Here is an 18,357-nt window from a genome sequence, read left to right as displayed (position 1 = left end):
GACGAAGTCAGACACCCAATTTCATGGAAATTAAAATGATTGCCTCCTTTTGAAATGTAAATTAGGTATGCAGATATGGGATGAATCAAAATCTGCCTCCCCAGTTAACAGGGAGAGAAATAAGCCTTTCATGACCCATTACGTCTGCGCTGCTCGGCGGCTCCAGGCTCATTACGGATGGCACGCCACTCCCGGACCCCTCCATCAGACAGGAAGCTGCCTCATCATCGTGTTTACCCCCAAACAGAAGGCGAAAGGTTTGGTTTGAGATGAGCAACACTCGTCAACCACGAGCTGAATGTTTCTTTCCTGGGAACGTTGGTGCTTTTAAATGCAGGAGTGGATGTCAAACCGCCTCAAACATCAAAGCCCGTCTCAGGATCCTCCTTGGATGACGAGCCGAGTCGTAGTCCTGGAAGCTTTCAGAGGCGCTTTCATCCCAGCGATGGTTTGATCACGTTGTGACAGACGGAACACGTCTGGAAACCAATAGAGTCACAAATAGAGGATGCTGCCTCACCTGCACGTTCATCAAACACCGCGGCGTTATTACCGAGGTATTCACGTCAGCAGGGAGACAAATTCATGCAGTTGCTTTGATCTTTTCTCCCTTATCTCCAGTTGGATCTGGAAAGACATCTGTAGATAATGTTAAATGGGTGTGGCCAGTGGCAATTAAGAGAAGGATTGTTTTAGCAGGCTGCTAATTACATCATAACTTTATCTTCTTCAAGCAGAAGATAAAAATGATCAAAGCTGTGCTAAATCTCAGTGGCACCAGTTAGGATGAAAGATCGAGCACCGTCTGTTCCCGCCTGGCCCCCTGGTCTGGTGGCCCCTCAAGAAGAACCCGCCTTCACGAACCGCAGCGGAAAAAAGGAATCGCTCATCACTTTGCGTCAAAACCCGGAGTTTTACGCTCAGAGCGGGTCAGGTGAGATCTCAGGCTTTGCTAATGAAGTCCCGGCATGCTGGGCCTCGCTACGGGACGCTGGAACGGGTCAGAAGATCCAGGTCCAGCCTACACACACACACACACACACACACACACACACACACACACACACACACACACACGCAGCTGTGTGAGAGGAAACAGGTTTGCTTAACACTTATTTAGATGGAGATTAGGTGAAGCGTCTGAGGACAATTTATGTATTTATGTATTGTTTTCATTTGACAAATGTGCTTCAGCATTAGGCAGATAAAAAATATTGGATTTTTCAATCATCCTACTGCACCTGTTCGTATTTTAACTCCAAAAAGGCATCCGCGTTTTTCGTCAGATGTTTTTCCTCCTTTTCACCTACAGAAATTCTCGGTACCAAAGAGCAATTTGGATATTAAATGTAAACTAAATGAGTATTAACACCAAGATGAACGTATGAAAAATAGAATTCTGGAAATTCTGTCTGACGGTCCTGATGGGGATGTTTCTGAATAAATCCGATATTATTGAGTTCTGTTTGTTTGCGCCTCCCAGTCCTCTCGTCTGCTGGTCGCCGCCGCCCTACGGCTCTGTTATCTCTGGAAGGCGATAGGACACGAGCCAGCGGTGCCCATGGGGAAGGAGAGGGGGGGGGGGATCAGACACTCCGGAGCGTTTGGTCAGTAAAGATTATCTGCTCGTGTTTGAGCTTCGCATGCTCGCGCTTACAACCCTGGATTGATCCACTGAAAGGAAGCAGTCGTGTTTGATTGATACTGAGCTTTATTTCTGAGAGGCAGGTTTACAGGAGGACGCGAGGACAAAAACAGCCGCCCAACGCCGCAGACGCAAAGACCCAAATCTGTCTGGCCTTGCGTTGCCCCGAGTCGTCCGGACCAGGTGCCAACATGCTGCTCGCTAACGCTAGCGCCCTGCTGTAGCTGCCGTCCGCGTCAGAAACAATGATTTCCATTTAGTCCCAGGTGGAAAAGACCTGTGATAGAGCACAAGCGCAAATAGAACTCATTTGAGTTCTGTTTGCGCTTTTGTAATCCACCCCAATCTCCACCCCGCTGAAGCGAGCGCCAATTTCAGGCCATGAGGCCGTTAACCGAGCGAGAAACCTTCTAATCCAAGCGCACGATCCCATGAATAACAATGGTCTGGATACGCCCTTACATCTGTCTCCGAGCTTCCAAACCGATCTTCCATTTTGGGTTTTTCCTCTCTTCCTCCATCAGCTCCGATGGATCCTCCCCCTCCACCTGATCTCCATATTTATTGTAACTCAGATGTAAATCTCCAACGCGTCCGCTCGGTCACATCTCCTGTCCAGGTTTCAGGAAGGCAAACAAGGCGCGGTGGCATCCTTATTCCTCCCCACGCTGCCCTGCCAATTAAGATGAGACGTATCTGAATCGAAGGAGGGAGATTTATGTGCAGACAGCAGCCGTCTGACTTTAGATATATCGGGGCTATTGAAACACTCCTCATGAACAGCCTGGTCTTTCAGCACAATAGCCATATTAATCTTCTCTCCGTGCGCGAGCTCAGGCATCACAGGAGTGGACACCGGATAATCTTCTTTGTTGCAGTCATGGAGATTAAAGGCGCCCAGCGGGTCCCACCGCCGCGTTTCCACTGCAGACTTTCAGATTCTGCTCCCTCAGAAATCACGTTTATGAAAGCGGGAGCTTCCGCGGCTAATGGCCGCTCCGCCCAAAGTCAAGATAAGGCAATTAAAGGACTGCGAGATGATTAAATGCCGTCACGCACACACGAAACTGTCAAATTGAATCAAACATCAGTAAAAAGGGGACGTGATGTCCTCAGATAACAGCGGATCAACAGTCAAATGGAAGAAAGGAATTCTAAAAACAGATAAATGATGAAGAAATTAGAATTTGATCCCGCCCACTTCGTCGTGCACAAAAAAGGAGCCTTGTTTATTAATGAGAACATTCATTATTGATAATCAATTAATGGTCTGACCTTTGAGCAGTCGGAGGTTACGTAATAGCGTAAAGGAGGCCGCTCCCAACAGTGGGAGGAGGCAGACAATCAAAGTTTAATCATCATTTCAATTATATAAGTTTTTTTTCATCAAACAGAAATGGGTTTTTGACTGTCGGAGCGGACTGATTAAAATTTTATATTTTGTCCGTTAGATGCTGTGATGTTTTCCCCTGTGGTTTATTTTATAAAAAACACAGAAACAAGAAAGGTCGAACATGTTTCTGCACCTCCCCTCGGCCCGCCAATCGCAATCCTGTCACAAATCTGCCCCCAGCTGTCACTCTAAAGGGCCGATTTGCCCCGGTCTTACTTGGACGCTGCCCTCACACTTAAGTTGCTGCTAAAAAAACAAGACCTGGTTATTTACAGGTGTGTAAAACACCAAGCTAAACATTCAACAAAAGGACTAAAGTCCTCTTTTGAGGCGTTTCAGCGGTTTAAAAGGCGCCTGTGGTCATCTCCAACAGCTGATGTGTGTTTTTACGTGTTTATAGCAGCGCCGATTCTTCTGATCTTTTTCCACCGTCAAACTTGTTGCTTTACTCAGGCGGTCGGCCATCTTAAGTTTGAGGCTCTTTTCATTTCCACCGCCGAGCCCAGATTGTTTCCTCGGCACTATTCTGGAAAAGGGAACGCGCATTTGTCAGGACCATCTGTAACCATTACGGTGTCGTGCACCACCCTCTCAGCTGGCGTCCATCTTTGTTTTCTCTGTCACGCGTGGAAAAAAGCAGATAAATCTCTGGAAGGGAAACCTGGGATAAATCCATTATATGAAGGGTAGAAACACGACCAACACCGGTGAATTAGCTTGGATCCTGCTTGTGCAGACAGTGATAAACACCTACCATTGCTTCCTTTTACGCCACATTCAGGAGCGGCCGCGGTGCCGGCCACGGCGTGATTGTAAAACTGCGCACGGTGGCGGACAACTATTCAGAAAGTTACTTATCATTCGCCACAAATTGCGAGTCCATAAAAGTCATGAGCCAGTGGCGACACAGATGGGCAATCCAGAAGACTGAGCTCAAGTAGACAAAGCAGCTCCTCCTTTATCGTGGCTCATTAGCATACAGATGCCCTCATGTAAATTTAATTATAGCTCCACCCAACGTGAACCTGAGCAGAGGTCTAATCAGCCAGAATTATTGAAGACCCCAGCATGTGTGTGCAGGTTAGATCGTGCTCCGATTCCTAAACGGCTGATTTATAGTTCTACATGCAACCGTAGCGTTGGTTCCCCCCCTCGAAGATCAGAAATGTAACACAGATGTTACTCCAGCGAGTCTCTGCATCTGCACCCCCCGCTGCCCGAATAAGATCCCATTTCTCCTTGAAATGTGCCCTGCGGCAGATTTTTTTAAATGCTTCAAAGCAGCGGACGTCTTGGCCACTTTGGTGTCAGACGCCGGCGTCCCACACGGCGTGATTGATGACGCCGCCTCTACCCTATTATGGATCTACAGTCGGTGTCACAGGACAGAGACGGAATAATAATGAGTCCGATAAACAATTACAATCCGTACTTGAGGCCAAAGAGCGACGGCGGAGGAGGCGAGCGCGGCTCCGTCGCCGCCACAGGTGACCCTCGTCTTCACGGGCTGGCGGGCAGCAGCTTATGTGCTCAGCCGACCGCGGACGAGCCGCCGGAGATCTGCCAGATTTATGTTTACACCGAACTTTTGTCATCCTCTGCTAACAGAGCTCTGAAGGATTATGTGACGAAGCCCATCAATGGCACACCATCCTGTCTGCAGCCACACACACACACACACACACACACACACACACACACACACACACACACACACACACACACACCTGACTGAATGTCGACCTGCCGGAGCACCACTCAGTACAGCGTGATGTCCCCATCATTCTTGTTTAATAGCTGGGTTCGCTGGACATTTATCATCATTTCTTATATTAGGAGCATATTGAACACACTGTTAACACACAGCACAGATTGATTTTGACTGGCTGCCTTCAAATATTTCACTAGTGACGCAAAAATGAGCAGCAAACTAGATGGTGATGTTCGTGCAGGTCATAGTTTAAGATATAAGACGTCTTAGTTCTGTCTATAATAGTTAACTCTTCCTACAAATTCCTCTTAATTGTCGGCATGTGTCACAGCTGCGAGCTGCGCACCTGTGACGAATCGGAACACTAATGAGCCCCCTTCCTAGTTCCCGGAGTTACGCCATCTCCCTGCCAGATCGTCGTTTGTGGTTCTGATGACTTTCCAGCGTTTTCCTGTTTGCCGGCCTGTCCCCGACTATTCTATCCTGCCGGCTCCCCGGTGAATCCCGTCTGTCTGTTCCTGACAATAAAGCTGTGTTCGGTCGAACTCTGGTGTCGCATTTGGGTTCTCGTCTGGTTCCTGACAGGCATGCTGGGAATATTTACTGGACACGTGTCTTTGTAGCTGCACGTCTCCAATCAAGTAAATGAACACGTCCCCATTTAAGGCCTGGAAACGAACCTGAAACCGTTGGGCTAACGGCTATGCTAACCACTGCAAAGCAGCACTCCTATCGCCAAAGCATTGTGGGTGAAAACGCAGGGCACACGCGGCACCGTTCTCTCCTGACCTTGATGACAGCGTAGCAGGTAAACACCCAGCTGATCGGCGCCGGGCCGCGGCGCAGCAAGGCGCTATCGCAGCACAGCAGCCCGTCTCTGAGCACCCGGGGTGAGGCGAAGCCTCCGATAGCATAAAAGCGCTGCTCAAGAGCCCGTCACCCCTGCTGGGGAACAGCGCGTGGAGCCTATTCACAAGCAGAACCAAAGTGAGCAGAAGGAAGAGGAGAGGACACATGGGTCACAAATAATATCGCTCTAATGTGCAGGGACGTCGAAGGTGAGCGAGAGCAGGAGGGGGGCACTTCTCATTCAAACAAGACTCGAGCGGACCGATACTGAAAGTGAGACTAAAATTCCTTCAAGGTGAGCATACAAAACAGCACTTGCTCTCCACGGTGCACAAATTAACTGGGCACCCGTCCAAAATGTCTCTTTTTTTGTTTTGAGGCACCAGGAAAGACAGATTAGCGACCTGCCTCTGAAGTCCACACGTGTTCCTTTTAGAGCTCCTTTCACCGTGCACGTCCATACAAGCATGAACGGCGCTAATTTCCCAGGATAAACTTTATTTCCATATTAACAAGCTCTCTGCGGAATGCTCCCCACGTCCCTCATCCAGGGACAGCAAGGGGAAGCAAACAGGAAGAGTTGAATGAAACATCGGGAAACTCCCTCGCTGCTTTAAGTCTTTTGAAGCTGCTCCCGACCGCCTTTGGGGAGATGCACGCCAGCTCACGGCGGCCCCCGCCTCAGAAAACGAGAACGCTGCACACATTTTCAACCCGATCCTGCAGTTTTAGAAGGTGTCGACGTTGCAGGTTCAGCCAAAAACGTGTGAAAATCCAATAAATGATCTAATTATGTCATAACGGCTTCATTAAGCTTCATGTGCGCCGAGGGAAAAGGGCGATTTCATTCAAGTTGCATCACGCAAACAAGAGCCGTTTCTCGTTCGGCGCTCCCATCCCCGGGCCCCGAGGTCGTCTTTCACCAGCGTCGGCGTGAAGCGCTGAATAATTCAGGTAAACGCTGACACAACCATGACCCAGCGCCGCATTTTCCTGCTCATCACGTCACGTTAAGTCCGACCTCGAGTCCTCCAGGACACGGTTAATGAACTTAGGGTTGTGCAGCGTTGCCGTCTTTCTATATCGGCGGCAACGCTTTGGCGCCAAGTGATTCATTCACAGGCAAATGTGTGTTCGTTAATAAAAAGCTGTGACCCAGCGTGGTTTAATGGTTTCAAAGCTAAAACCAAACATCACCCAGGAAACTGCCCCAACGGACCGTGATGGGACTCAAGATCGCCGTTCATTTGGCTCCTCCAGTGACGGTGACTCCGTCTCCAGAAAGGTCAGAATCATGTTTAGATGCTGCTCCGCAGACGCCTGGACGCCCTCGCTCGGATGTTTTACCCCCGTTTTCCACACTGGAGCGATCAGACTGATCTCTGAAGTTCTGTGGGTCACAGGCGTGTCTAATTGCAGCCGTATTATAATTCAGCGGCCGCTCACTGAGGCGTGGAAATCGCTCTCCGGTTGTCACCCCAGCCGTCAAAAGGCGCCATAAAAACAAACAGCTCGTTTAAATCCTGTAATCAAAGCTGCAGAGGTGCGACAGAACCGGAGCCGGCTGCAACCGACGGATCAGAAGCAGCGCGCGTGCTGGACGACCCGGAGACAGACCAGTGAGGATGGAACAGCTGTCCCGTCCTCTCCTGTATGCAGGTCACGCAGGCCCAGTCAAACGTGGATATCCAGTATGGCCCTTTCCCCATTTCCATTATTTAAAATGGAAATCATAACAGCTGTTTTAGTTCCTTCCCAATGTTGTTCCGGATCTTTGGAAGGAGGTCGTATTTTTGCTTTCGTGCTGGGAGCATAAAGGCCAAAGCATCCATTTGTTTTTTTATTAACTACAGACATGCTGACATTCCGAGTTCATGAACACTTTCCCTCCGTCTTTGATTACATTTAAGGTCACGACAGTGGCCCCCGAATCTGTATATGATCCCAACGCAGCAGAAAACATTTGGTTTCAGCCCTTCCGTATTTGACCTTTAGACATTCTTCCTGCACAATTAAAATCACCAAACGCACTTCTGGGTGTCACGTATTCGTTTTCCATTTCCAGACCCGCAAGTGACACGTTGCTGGGTCTTACAGGTTAAAACGGTCGCCGCTCGAGAGCAAAACAACATTTCGGAGGACAGATAGAAGCCAGCGTGGTGATTCATCGTCAGGGAGATTTCGGAAGCCTTGGGCGTTCCGGGCCTCGGGACGGGCTAATGGTGCCCGTCGGACAGCAGGATAAACGGGCTTTTCCACCTGTTTGCTGTGACTTTGGGAGCAGGCAGATTAGAGCGAGTGCACAGCAGGTCTGCCGACGTCCTCGCTCCAACACGCTGAAACTGGTCGAAGTGGGAGCGCCACAAGTCTGCAGCGTCTTTGGAGAGGAGGCGTTAGCTGGTTTATCAGCTCTAATGTGAAGTGAAATTCAACCAGAACCCAGAAAAAAAGCAGCACAAAGAAGTCGTCCTTCCTGATTGGTGCGCCGCTATTAGCTTCTTCTTAGTTTATCTACTCAACCACAAGCTACACAAAGCACATTTTTATCCCCAAGCCCCTTTGTCCTTCTCTGAACCATGTTAATATACAAAATGTATTTTAAAGTGTTTTTCCAAGACTTCCAGGCTTTTTCTAATGAAACAGAACAAACCTTTCAGTAATTTGCCATCTCATATGACCACGTCTGCTCATTAATAACCCATATTTAATCATTTAATCATCAATATCTAGTTGACTCCTGTCTCCGGTACCAGTGAGACACGAGCAGGTGGTGGACCGATGACAGGCGTGTTCCTGCCTCGTGCTATAGTCAATCATATAAAAGTTTTAAAATAAACTTTTAATGCTCGATACATCCTGAGGTGAGAAACATGCAGGTGCTTTGGGAACATTTGTCATTTGAGGGGTGTGTTAAATACTGACATTTATGGGCTCGCTGACATTTACGTGCACGTTCTCCCAGGCTGCATCCTGCCCGACAGTTCTGACATCTTCAAGGAAAAGAACTCAGGACAAGTTCCCAAACAGGGAGCCCAAAACCCAGACCAGGGAACTGGGATTTATCCCCCTTTGGACAAAATGGGCAATATAACAGCTGCACCAAGTGACTGGTTTAGCGAGGAGTTTCACTGGGCCTGGCAGTGCAGGCTTATCACAAGGAAACCAGATTTTTCCCGCACCCACCGAACTAAACACGGAAGGAAGAGCCGTGCGATTCTTTAAAGAGTTTGTAAATCCACCGTCAAAACTTCCCCCTCAGAGCCGAGACCCAAACACAAAAGCAGGACCAGTATCTGTCTTCAGTGCGTGAAGACAGCGGCGCACCCGCGGACACCCCTATTTAAGGCCTGCAGGTCGCGGACGGCCTCGCCTGATTGGCTGAGGAATCACCTGCAGCTGATAGCAGCTGAAACAGATTCTATAAATACACCTTAACCTTCTAATTAATGTACAGATTCCCCATTTTACCTCGTTATAATGCGACTATACTCTTAAAAAGCTGTGGAATCTCACTCGCAGGCAGCAGCCTGATTTCATGCTTTCTTGCTTGTACTGAAAATCGATTTCCCTCCATCTGGAGATCACAGCATGTCCTCCCCATGCCTCTACAACCCCCCCGTATCGACAAACGCAGGGCGCAAAGCTCCATCTCGCCGCCCTTCCTTCTTTTATGCTCAAACCAAACAGAGCTGTCCGTCCTGATTGATCGCTCCACAACGGCGAGACAACAATACCAACTTTGTGGCGTCGACTCGCAGCTGAACACAAAATCAACCGGAAAAAGATGTGGGTTTTTCTTTTTCCAGCAGGAGTTTCTCAGCTTCTCATGAGATATAATAATTACTTCTCGCTGGAGTCTCCGCAGCCCATCCTTCCTCTGGATGTTTTGATTTTGGAACTGGGTCACCTCTAAAGTGATGGAAGTAATTAAACTGGAAGATCAAAAAAAAAGGGGTGGGGGGGGGGTTCTGAGCCGGTAACCGTGGATTTGTCGTGCACTCGTTTGTGTTCTCTGGAAATTAAGGACACCCATCCCTTCATCCATCCTTCCATCCATAAGGTATTCATTCCTCATCCGGTCCTGGAGTCTATCCCATCAGATGAGACAGGGATACACCCTGGAAATGTCACCGGTCTGTCACAGTCCATGCACGCACACACACACGCACGCCCAGGCACCCCCAACAGGGTGGATGTTTGTAGACTCCACAGAGCCTGAGACGATGCGACCACTGTCCATGATGTCAATAAAGGGTGTTGAGGGGGAGGACTGAGCCAGTCATTGAGGATTTTGAGGAATGACACAGCTGCAGTTTACAATAGAGTTGGGAAAAAACAGGAGAGTTAAGGAGGTGGGGGGGGAGGGGGGTGTAGAACAGTGCCTGGGATCATATAACACAATAGTTCATTCTCCTGCGTGTGTGTTTTAGTGAAACTCAGGTGTTTGGTTGATAAAGTGAAAGATAAAGTGACTGTGAAAACCCTTTTTCCAGCATTTTGCTTCATGAATGTTTGCGTTCTGGCCCCTTATTTAGTATTCATGGGGTATCTAAACACTTTAAGTGCTGCTGAAGGAATCTGCCTTTAATGAGCTTTTTTTTTCTCCTCCAGGAAACAAAGAGGTTTCATCAATCTTGAGGTTATGCGAGCTGCCACATCAAACCATCTACCAGCGCTACGGTGACGGACACAGACGTCTCACAAAGACACACAAACGTTGCAGCATGAAAAGAAAGAGTGTGTGTGTGTGTGTGTGTGTGTGTGTGTGTGGTGTGTGTGTGTGTGTGTGTGTGTGTGTGTGTGTTTGTTCGGGGGGGATTTGGAGAGAGAATTGATGAAAAGATGCCACAAAACTTCAAAAAGTGACCAAATCACACCGATTCAACAGCAATCCACTCGGTGTAGCTCTGTGAATGGTGCAGTGTGTGTGTGTGTGTGTGTGTGTGTGAGGGAGACGAGGTGTTGTCATGAGAGGTAGGCAGGTGAGGAGAGAGACGGAGAAGGAGCGAGACGTGTCGCAGTGCCCTCAGGACGTCTCTTCTTTCTGAGCAGCTGTTGTCTGAGAGCTGGAGGCAGCACTGCGGCGCCCTGTCAGCTCCTTCTCCCACAGAAGCCCCCGTGCATGCAAAACAGGCTCAGGCTGCCCCCTCTCCTTGGCCACGCTTGATCCACCTCCCCGCCACCTTTCCTCTCCGGTCACAAACATTCTCTTTATTTTCTGAAGCCAGAGTCTGCATTCGATTCAATTTCTAGCTGTCAAACGTCCCCCTTTAATGGCGACAACAGGCTCCCGCGCGCTGACGAGCAAACGGAGACAATTTTACGGGAAGGAGCGTTTCAAGGGCGGCGTGCGATAAAAAAACAAAACAAAAGCAAACAGAAAATGTATTGTTGATTTCAGCTTTTGCGACGTGAGGCGCATGAATTCATCACCCAGATAGATAAAATGAAAATGTTCTGTTTGCCCTGGTGAGGCAAGTCAACAGCGGACGCGTCAACAACGCTTATGGCGGCTTACTTTAAAAAAAAGCGACTTCTGTTGTTTTAAACCCAACCTCGTAAACGATCTTAGTTGCGTTTTTAATTTCTAATCTATGCACGAATGTGCATGTCCAGGGTGCCTGATGACGTCTGGCCTGCTCCGGACGCTGCTCTTGAGTCTTCGGGGACGTTGAAACATCACTTTGCATTTGATTTGATTACCTTCCGCTCTCGCGGTTTGAGATGGGAGGGAGATGTAAATGATGACATGCTTTGCATTTTGAAAGAATTAGCCACCACTGAGTCCTGATATCATGACTCCTGGAGGTACAAAACCAATAAAAGCCGCTTCCCTCATCACCTCATCTGCTATCAGACATGGTCTCATATTGAAGGTCATTGATGATATTGCCCAAAATAGATTGAAACAAATAGCTGAGGGCGCGGGACGATGTCTCACTCTTAAGCGTGAAAGGAATCTGATGACTAGAAGGTGGAGTTGGTTAAATTGAGTTTGCCGGCTTCGACTTTTAAATTGAAGCATTTGCCGGGGATGGTGGTAGAGGTGGAGGAGAGGCAGTGGGGAATACCAAAATCTGCCCAGCCGGCGTGAGCGAGGACAGAGTGAGCGCTCGTAAATTGTGACCTAGCTAAAGCTTTTACACAAGTGCGTTATTATCACTAAACAGGGTATTTGTGTGGGATTGATGGTACATAAAGGTGGACAGAAACATGATGAAACATGAAGACAATTTGTTCGTGTAATTTATAGAATGGCATCAGGGTCAGGGCAGGTCTGGTGTTCTCTAAAGTTCTGGTGTCGTCCTAATCCAATCAATCTGCAGGGCGCCAGGCCCTCATATATGTCCCATATATCTGAGTCACCCCATAAATCCTTTCCCCATTTCATGCTGGTGAGAAACAAGCCAACAACAAGCAGCCCGGGGTCAGTTTATAAGCCTCTGCATGGCAGTGAGCAGTCCTGTCGCTGCATTGATGCTGTCCAGGACTCCCTCTGTACCATCTGCTCTCCTGGGACGTCCTCCACGTTCTTCACCCTGCTGGGTATCCCTCCCGGGGATGGCGTGGACCTTAGACAGAAACATAATATGACCTTGGGTGACAACAGAAGACTTGCAATGTATTAAATGTTGTTTATGTCATTATTTATTGCTGCCACAGATGTCACTTCCAGATATTGATCAGGGAAAACCACTGGGATTGCAGCTGTGGAAGTGGTTGTGAAACAGCACTAACTGGTGACTTTTGCAGGTTAAAAATTTAAACCACAAACAATGAAACTGTGCAATTGATGGTGACGAGCTGTTACTGCAATACTGAGCCGGGATTGATGACAAATTAATTTAATTAATGTAAAGATCAGTTTGGAAACGAGATTAACGCTGTATCGCGGCTGATTTCTGCCACCCAGTGGTCATTCATCGGCATTACGCTATTCACACCAATTCACATATCTTTGTTAAATGACAGGAAATAATTTTGAAACCTATACTTTGATGAATCAACAGCATATAAATAAACGAGGAGCCGGCCGTAGGAGTTTGTCACAGCCTAATAATTTTAAATAGGCGGCCTGTCATAAACAAGCTGTCTTCTTAGGAAAATTTGACTCATTCGTGAATCAGAGAGCAAATGTTTCCTGTTCTGCGTTATTGTCAGTGATAATAACGTCCAACCACAAGTATTTCGACACCAAATATGGCATGTCATAGTTATGTCAGCATGAGCTGTTCAACCGCTCTTTTATTCTTTTTTTTTTTTTTTTAAAGATAGAAAATAGAAATGTGGACGATAGATAAGATTAACCACGTAAATGCACGGTTTGTCACCAGGTAAAACCACCGGAGAGGCCTCCGACTGGCCCCGTGTTTCTTTCCTGTATCTGCAGCAGCAGAACGACCTCAAACTAACAACTAAACGCACCAAATGCCTGCGTGGTTTCTTTCATGGTTTCCCAAACGTAACCACTTCTTAAAACTTTCCTCCCCTGCAGAACCTTTTCCGCAGGAGGGTTTTGTCTCCCTAGCGCGGATTTTTTTAAAATAGTTCCCCCATCCCCCTAATTTAATTTAGATTTTAACCGCATGAGCAACTGGCGGGCCGATCAATAAGTGAAGGCAGCCTGTTGTTCCTAAAAGCGTGTCGTCATCGCGACGGCGGGTGCGGAAGTCGCAGCGCACTTTGCAGAGGATGGGAGTTCTGCCCGGAGACCGCGCAGGGGGACGCGGACAGAACTGTCATCCGAACCTGCAGGTGTAGATGGGTGGCAGCAGGACGTGATCGCCCCGGGCCAGCTCCAGGAGTTTGGCTCCGTTCGCTGCTGCAGAACCCCTGTTTGAATACTGGTTCTTCATTGGAAACATGGGCGCGCTGCAGTCCTCACCTGGTCAGAGGGAATATGTGGATCTGGCGGAGAAGACGGGCTGTGAGTACCTCTCACGAGTGCGCGCACGGCCCTTGAATTGCTCATAATTCGTTAATTTTTCCTGGCATTTCTGGTGTGAGAACCGGAAATGTGTTGGTTTTTTTTGGTTTTTTTTGTTTTTTTTAAACTCATACTGGTCTTAAAGGGGAATTCCGTCAACGTTTAGATCAGGTCAGATGACGTCAAAGATCAATTTTGGCCTTTTGTCAACCACATTAATAATTTAGCCTGCAAGTTCTTGGGGGGGTGAAACTTTAACCACTTCCTGTACAAAGGTGGACTTAATAATAGATCAGACTGTGAAAGAAGTAAAAGGAGATGGTGGCAACAAGTGATTTTCATGCAAATTCTGCTCTGAAAGCTGGCGAAATCTGCTCAGAGCTCAGATTTCAAATAAACAGCCAACATGAACCATGTGTGTCTCAGGAAATGGGCTTATTCTACTGTTCCTCTGTGTTTTCAGTTTCAATTGAACAGATTGCAGTGCTGCATAAACGATTCAGGCAGCTGAGCCACAATGATGAAAAGCTGCGGTGAGTTTGATTCCGCCGAATTTCCTCATGATCTTTTATTCCAGTGAAGTGCTTTTCCTCAGAAACGAGCCCTCCGCCTGATGTGGAACCTGTCTGACGAGCTTTTCGACTGTATATACAATGTGCAACCTGCAATCATTGTCTAACAACCGTGTGCCACTCCTTAAAAAATTGCCTTTTTTGCCCTCAGGAGGGAACACTTCATGGCGATCCCCGATCTCGCCTGCAACCCCATCCGCTCCCAGATCATCCAGGCGTTCTTTGACAGAAGGTGAGGTCGAGCCTTTCCCCTCCGGTGCTGCGCGAACCTGCGACAAATCCCCCCCTGTTTCCGCAGGAACTTCCACCAGAAGGACGACGGAACGGTGGAGGAGATCAGCTTCGAGCAGTTCCTGGTGGTCATGTCCCACTTCAGGCCCCCGTCGCCGCACATGACCGAGGAGCAGCGCGAGAGCGTCAGGAGGGACAAACTGAGATGTGTGTGTCTGTCAGGCCGAGCGCGTGTCTGCCGTTACCTTAACTAGCGTCCGTCGGCGTTGACAGCAGCGTGTTTGTCTGCAGTTTTATTCAACATGCACGACACTGACAACGACGGGATGATAACGCTGGAAGAATACAGACACGTGAGTCTCTGCTGGGAGTAAAACGGGGTTTACCCTAAAATGTAGATGTGATCTCACACTTAAACACTGGAAGCCTTCGGTGTGGTCGGAGGCACAGAAAACACAAAGTTAAACAGTAATTATCAACCCTGGAAACAATAATCACTTCTATATTGTACCGCTAGCGCGCAGGAGAGTGTGGGAAACTTTACTTTCTGTCCAGGTGGTGGAGGAGCTGCTGTCTCGCAGCGGCGCCCTGGGGAAGGAGACCGCCAAAAGCATCGCCGACGCCGCCATGTTGGAGGTGGCCAGCATTTCGATGGGTCACATGGTACGTCAGGAAATCAGTGTGTCGTCAGTCGCCTCTAACCCAGCCTGCCTAACGTCCCTCCCCCCCTCCACAGGAGCCTGATGAGTTCTATGAGGGAATAACCTTCGAGCATTTCCTCAAGGTCGGTATATGCAGGACACTTTTTTTGTTACACGTGTCTTCATGTCTGACGTGGATCCGTCTCCCTCTTCAGCTGCTGGGAAGCTTCGAAATTGAATCAAAAATGAGCATTCACTTTCTGAACATGGACACGTCCACCCTGTGCAAGTGAGCGCCGTGCTGACGCAGCGTGAAATAAAAGCCTTAAACACTTTTCACTAACTATGCACACACACAGGAAATGTGTACACTGTGGCTGTACTAACCAGAGTTTACTTAAGTCCTATAAGTTAACCAACTCTTGACGTGTTAGTACTTCAAAATGCAATATTGAAACGTCTAGTTGGACCCTATGCATGTAAGCTTTATGCCATAGACGAATAATGATATTCAGGGATACATACAGATGTGTGTAGAGACAGGAATTAAATCATCTTTTTTTCCTTTTTTTTGTGTTGTGACCTAATATGACTTTTGGTGCATGGACCATGCGCTGCATTTGCACAATAAAAACACCCTGTGAAGCAGGAATGAGGTCAGTGTCTGATTTCCGAAGCTCGAATGCTTCTGCAAAAGTCTTCTTGAGAAAATGATGTCATGCTTATTATATCCACATTTTTTTCTGTCGCAGGTTTTCTAAAATAACCACAGCAAAAGCGGGGATTTATAAATACATAGTTGTCATCGTTCAGCGCCCTAGGCGTGTGCTGCCCCCTAGTGTTCGGGAAAAGCAAAGAACGTCTAAGGATAAGGCCCAAAAACCAGTTTACCAGTTGCAATAAAATGCAATTTGTGGTTCACTTTTCATCTTGTCCGTGCTTGTGCTCAGAGTCTGATAGCCACATCGTGTTTTAGTGAAGAAAATCTCAACTATCTACAAGGTGGATAATGAGTTTGTGGAAGTGTCTTTTTTCTTTTTGCTCTAAATGCTTCTGTAATTAGCATCTAAGCGTGTGTGTAGGTGCAGTTGTTTTGCCAGTAATGTGCAGCTCTGTGACACAGTCGTCTTATTCAGCTCCAGTGTGATGCTGTCCTAAGGTACCCTCTGTCTTCCTCTAAATAGAGCATAACAGGGAACTTGCTTTGTGACTTGAAGTGAATTCCCCGTCGAGGTCCAGTTTCCTGAGAAGCCACGAGCTGAGGAAAGTTCACTCCAGCGCTGCTTTATTCTGACAATACCGAGGTTCTGGTGTCTGTGTGGGGGGGGCGGAAAGGTTGCATTCCCCCTTCTCGCGCTGCATCCTGCCCTTCGCCCCTTCGCCACCCTCCGTCACCGGAACGCTTTCGTGAGCCAACGCTTGTTCGCACCTTGTGACCGACCAGACAGCCCAGTTTCATGAAATCTTTCCTATCTGATCCGCTGGACACATGCGTCACCCGGAGTTGATATCACACCGTCAGCGTCTCAGCAGCTTCCTGATTTTCTTTTGCCCCCGATGGAGCGAGTCCGTGCACAACGCCGCTCCTATATTGAGTAACAGTCACATTTCTGTCCTGCCAAAGGCGTTTAAACTGAAAACACACGTGTTTTTTCCACTGGTAAGGAAACAATGAAAGGTAAAAGAAATAAAGGTAAAAGGTCAGGGTGAAGTTTGGCTACAAAGTATGTTTTAATACAAGGAGAATATTACAAATGAAATTAAATATACATAAGTTACATAGTTTTAACCCAGTTGACAGCAGTTATTGTTCTACTGATATGAAAATAAATATTAAATAACATAAATAGGCTTCATCATGCTGCTGGCATCAGCCTTGGAGCTGATTTTCAGTCTTTTTCAGTCCCCTGAGGTAAAAGGTCGAAAGGTCATCCTCAGAAAAGCTGCACATTCCTCTTCATCCTCCCTGCACACACGTTGCTCTTCAGCATCCGCATTTCTCTCATAACGTTTGACAGGAACTCTTTGTAGGTCTTCAGGACCACGCAGCCGTAGACCTTCTGCTGGAAGATGTTCTGACGCGGGGGCGGCTTCGTCGGGGCCCCCTTAGGCCCCGGCCCCGGCAGGTTGGGGTAGAGGCTCTGGTACAGGCTGTTGACCACGCTGGCCAGGTCCCTGTTGCGACCGCGGACGTCACGGAGCAGGGACAGCAGCGCGCTGGTGGGCGGCTGCAAGTCGCTCTGCTGCTCGTACACGCGTCTGAAATGTGGGAAGAAGGCTCGTAGTCGGGTGGAGATGCTCGCTATCCTGTCTGACTGCTCCAAGCCGGAGATGTTGGGCACAGGAATGTCGCTCGACGACACCTTGCAGAAGAACTCGGACATTTCTCCCTGAGACGCTTTCTGCAACGCAGGAGAAGGTAAAATAAAGATGAGAACAGCAAAGGTCGTTCTGTTAACCTTGAGGTCTAAGAGCGACAGGAACGTGAGCAGATCTTTGAAATTCCAGGAAAAACAACCCTTTTATTGAAGCATAATCCGCAAATTTGAGTTCATCAATGTACCTCGGTCTCAATTTAACACACATCAATTGCGACACGTTTCACGCTGCAGAGCTGCAGTTAAAAAGTTTTGTGCACTCACGTATGTTTTGATGAGGTCTGCAGATTCCTTATGAGCGAGCCGCGTGATCTTCAACGTCTGCTGCACCAGAGCGCAGTCCTGGGCGCCGCTCGCCATCACGCCTCCGGTGGAATCGACAGCCACAGCCAGCCGGAGGCAGAGCAGAGCTGAGGAGAAAGGAAGTGGTGAACCTCGGGAGGCAGCAGGAACCTCAGCCTTAACTTTGCAAGCAGGTGGAAAAAGTGCAGCAGGAGTCTGAAGGGTTGTGGTCTCATGACAGATGTTTTAGGACAGAACTCAGAAAAAACAAACTCAAAGCTGTTCAGAGCAGAACGTGAAAGAGGGATCAAAGAAGGCGTCGACACTAACCTGCCGCCGCTTCCATCCACAGTCGGAGATGCACGCTCTTCACATGACCATTCATTCTCCGCTCTGTCACTTGCAAATCGCACCGACTCGTCATAATCACGCTGCTTTCAAAGTTTTTTAAAAGACAGAAACCGCACGCAGGAGGAAATGACGTGGTGTTTGTGAGGCAACCAAATTTCCCAGAATTTCCTCCTTTTATTTCAAGAGAGACCTTTTTTTTTCTTCAAGTGGACAACGTTCAGACACGTCCTTTCACAGAGGAGACATGTGAGGACGTCGTTTTTATGCAGCAGCGAGACGTGCACAGGTGACGCCCGCCTCCCTGCGGCCCAGATCAGGAGATGGGTCATCACAGCTAAAAAAGTACAACTCCTGAAATAGTTTGTCAGCCCAGCTGC

General features: G+C 48.2%; 2 protein-coding genes across 2 annotated transcripts; one reads left to right on the top strand and one right to left on the bottom strand.

Annotated features, from left to right (window-relative positions):
* The first annotated feature begins 13,247 nt into the window (after window positions 1–13,247).
* tescb (tescalcin b) lies at window positions 13,248–15,621 on the top strand. The gene is made up of 8 exons (XM_057018367.1): window positions 13,248–13,525; window positions 13,989–14,058; window positions 14,249–14,329; window positions 14,396–14,535; window positions 14,620–14,681; window positions 14,884–14,991; window positions 15,065–15,112; window positions 15,185–15,621. Exons 1-8 carry the CDS (start codon window positions 13,462–13,464, stop codon window positions 15,260–15,262), a joined length of 651 nt encoding a protein of 216 aa, XP_056874347.1. The 5' UTR covers window positions 13,248–13,461; the 3' UTR covers window positions 15,263–15,621.
* Window positions 15,622–16,681: 1,060 nt separating this feature from the next.
* Window positions 16,682–18,182, bottom strand: m17 (IL-6 subfamily cytokine M17). Its single transcript, XM_057018366.1, has 3 exons — window positions 17,960–18,182; window positions 17,612–17,757; window positions 16,682–17,371 (listed from the first exon to the last, which is right to left on the bottom strand). The coding sequence occupies exons 1-3, from the start codon at window positions 18,051–18,053 to the stop codon at window positions 16,904–16,906; spliced, it is 708 nt and encodes a 235-aa protein (XP_056874346.1). The 5' UTR covers window positions 18,054–18,182; the 3' UTR covers window positions 16,682–16,903.
* Window positions 18,183–18,357: the final 175 nt, after the last annotated feature.

The sequence above is a fragment of the Takifugu flavidus genome, chromosome 20, assembly GCF_003711565.1.
Source record: "Takifugu flavidus isolate HTHZ2018 chromosome 20, ASM371156v2, whole genome shotgun sequence".
NCBI classification, from domain to species: domain Eukaryota; kingdom Metazoa; phylum Chordata; class Actinopteri; order Tetraodontiformes; family Tetraodontidae; genus Takifugu; species Takifugu flavidus.
Note: the sequence above shows the minus strand (reverse complement) of the source record. Positions and strands in the feature narration are given on the sequence as shown.

What these genes read in the sequence shown, in the direction of transcription:
- m17 (XM_057018366.1), bottom strand. Translation starts at nt 18,053, where the DNA reads ATGACGAGTCGGTGCGATTTGCAAGTGACAGAGCGGAGAATGAATGGT. An exon ending in GTGGATGGAAGCGGCGGCAG is followed by an intron (nt 17,758 to 17,959) that starts GTTAGTGTCGAC and finishes CTTTCTCCTCAG; the next exon opens with CTCTGCTCTGCCTCCGGCTG. An exon ending in CAGACCTCATCAAAACATAC is followed by an intron (nt 17,372 to 17,611) that starts GTGAGTGCACAA and finishes CCTGCGTTGCAG; the next exon opens with AAAGCGTCTCAGGGAGAAAT.
- tescb (XM_057018367.1), top strand. Translation starts at nt 13,462, where the DNA reads ATGGGCGCGCTGCAGTCCTCACCTGGTCAGAGGGAATATGTGGATCTG. An exon ending in CACAATGATGAAAAGCTGCG is followed by an intron (nt 14,059 to 14,248) that starts GTGAGTTTGATT and finishes TTTTGCCCTCAG; the next exon opens with GAGGGAACACTTCATGGCGA. An exon ending in CAGGCGTTCTTTGACAGAAG is followed by an intron (nt 14,330 to 14,395) that starts GTGAGGTCGAGC and finishes CTGTTTCCGCAG; the next exon opens with GAACTTCCACCAGAAGGACG.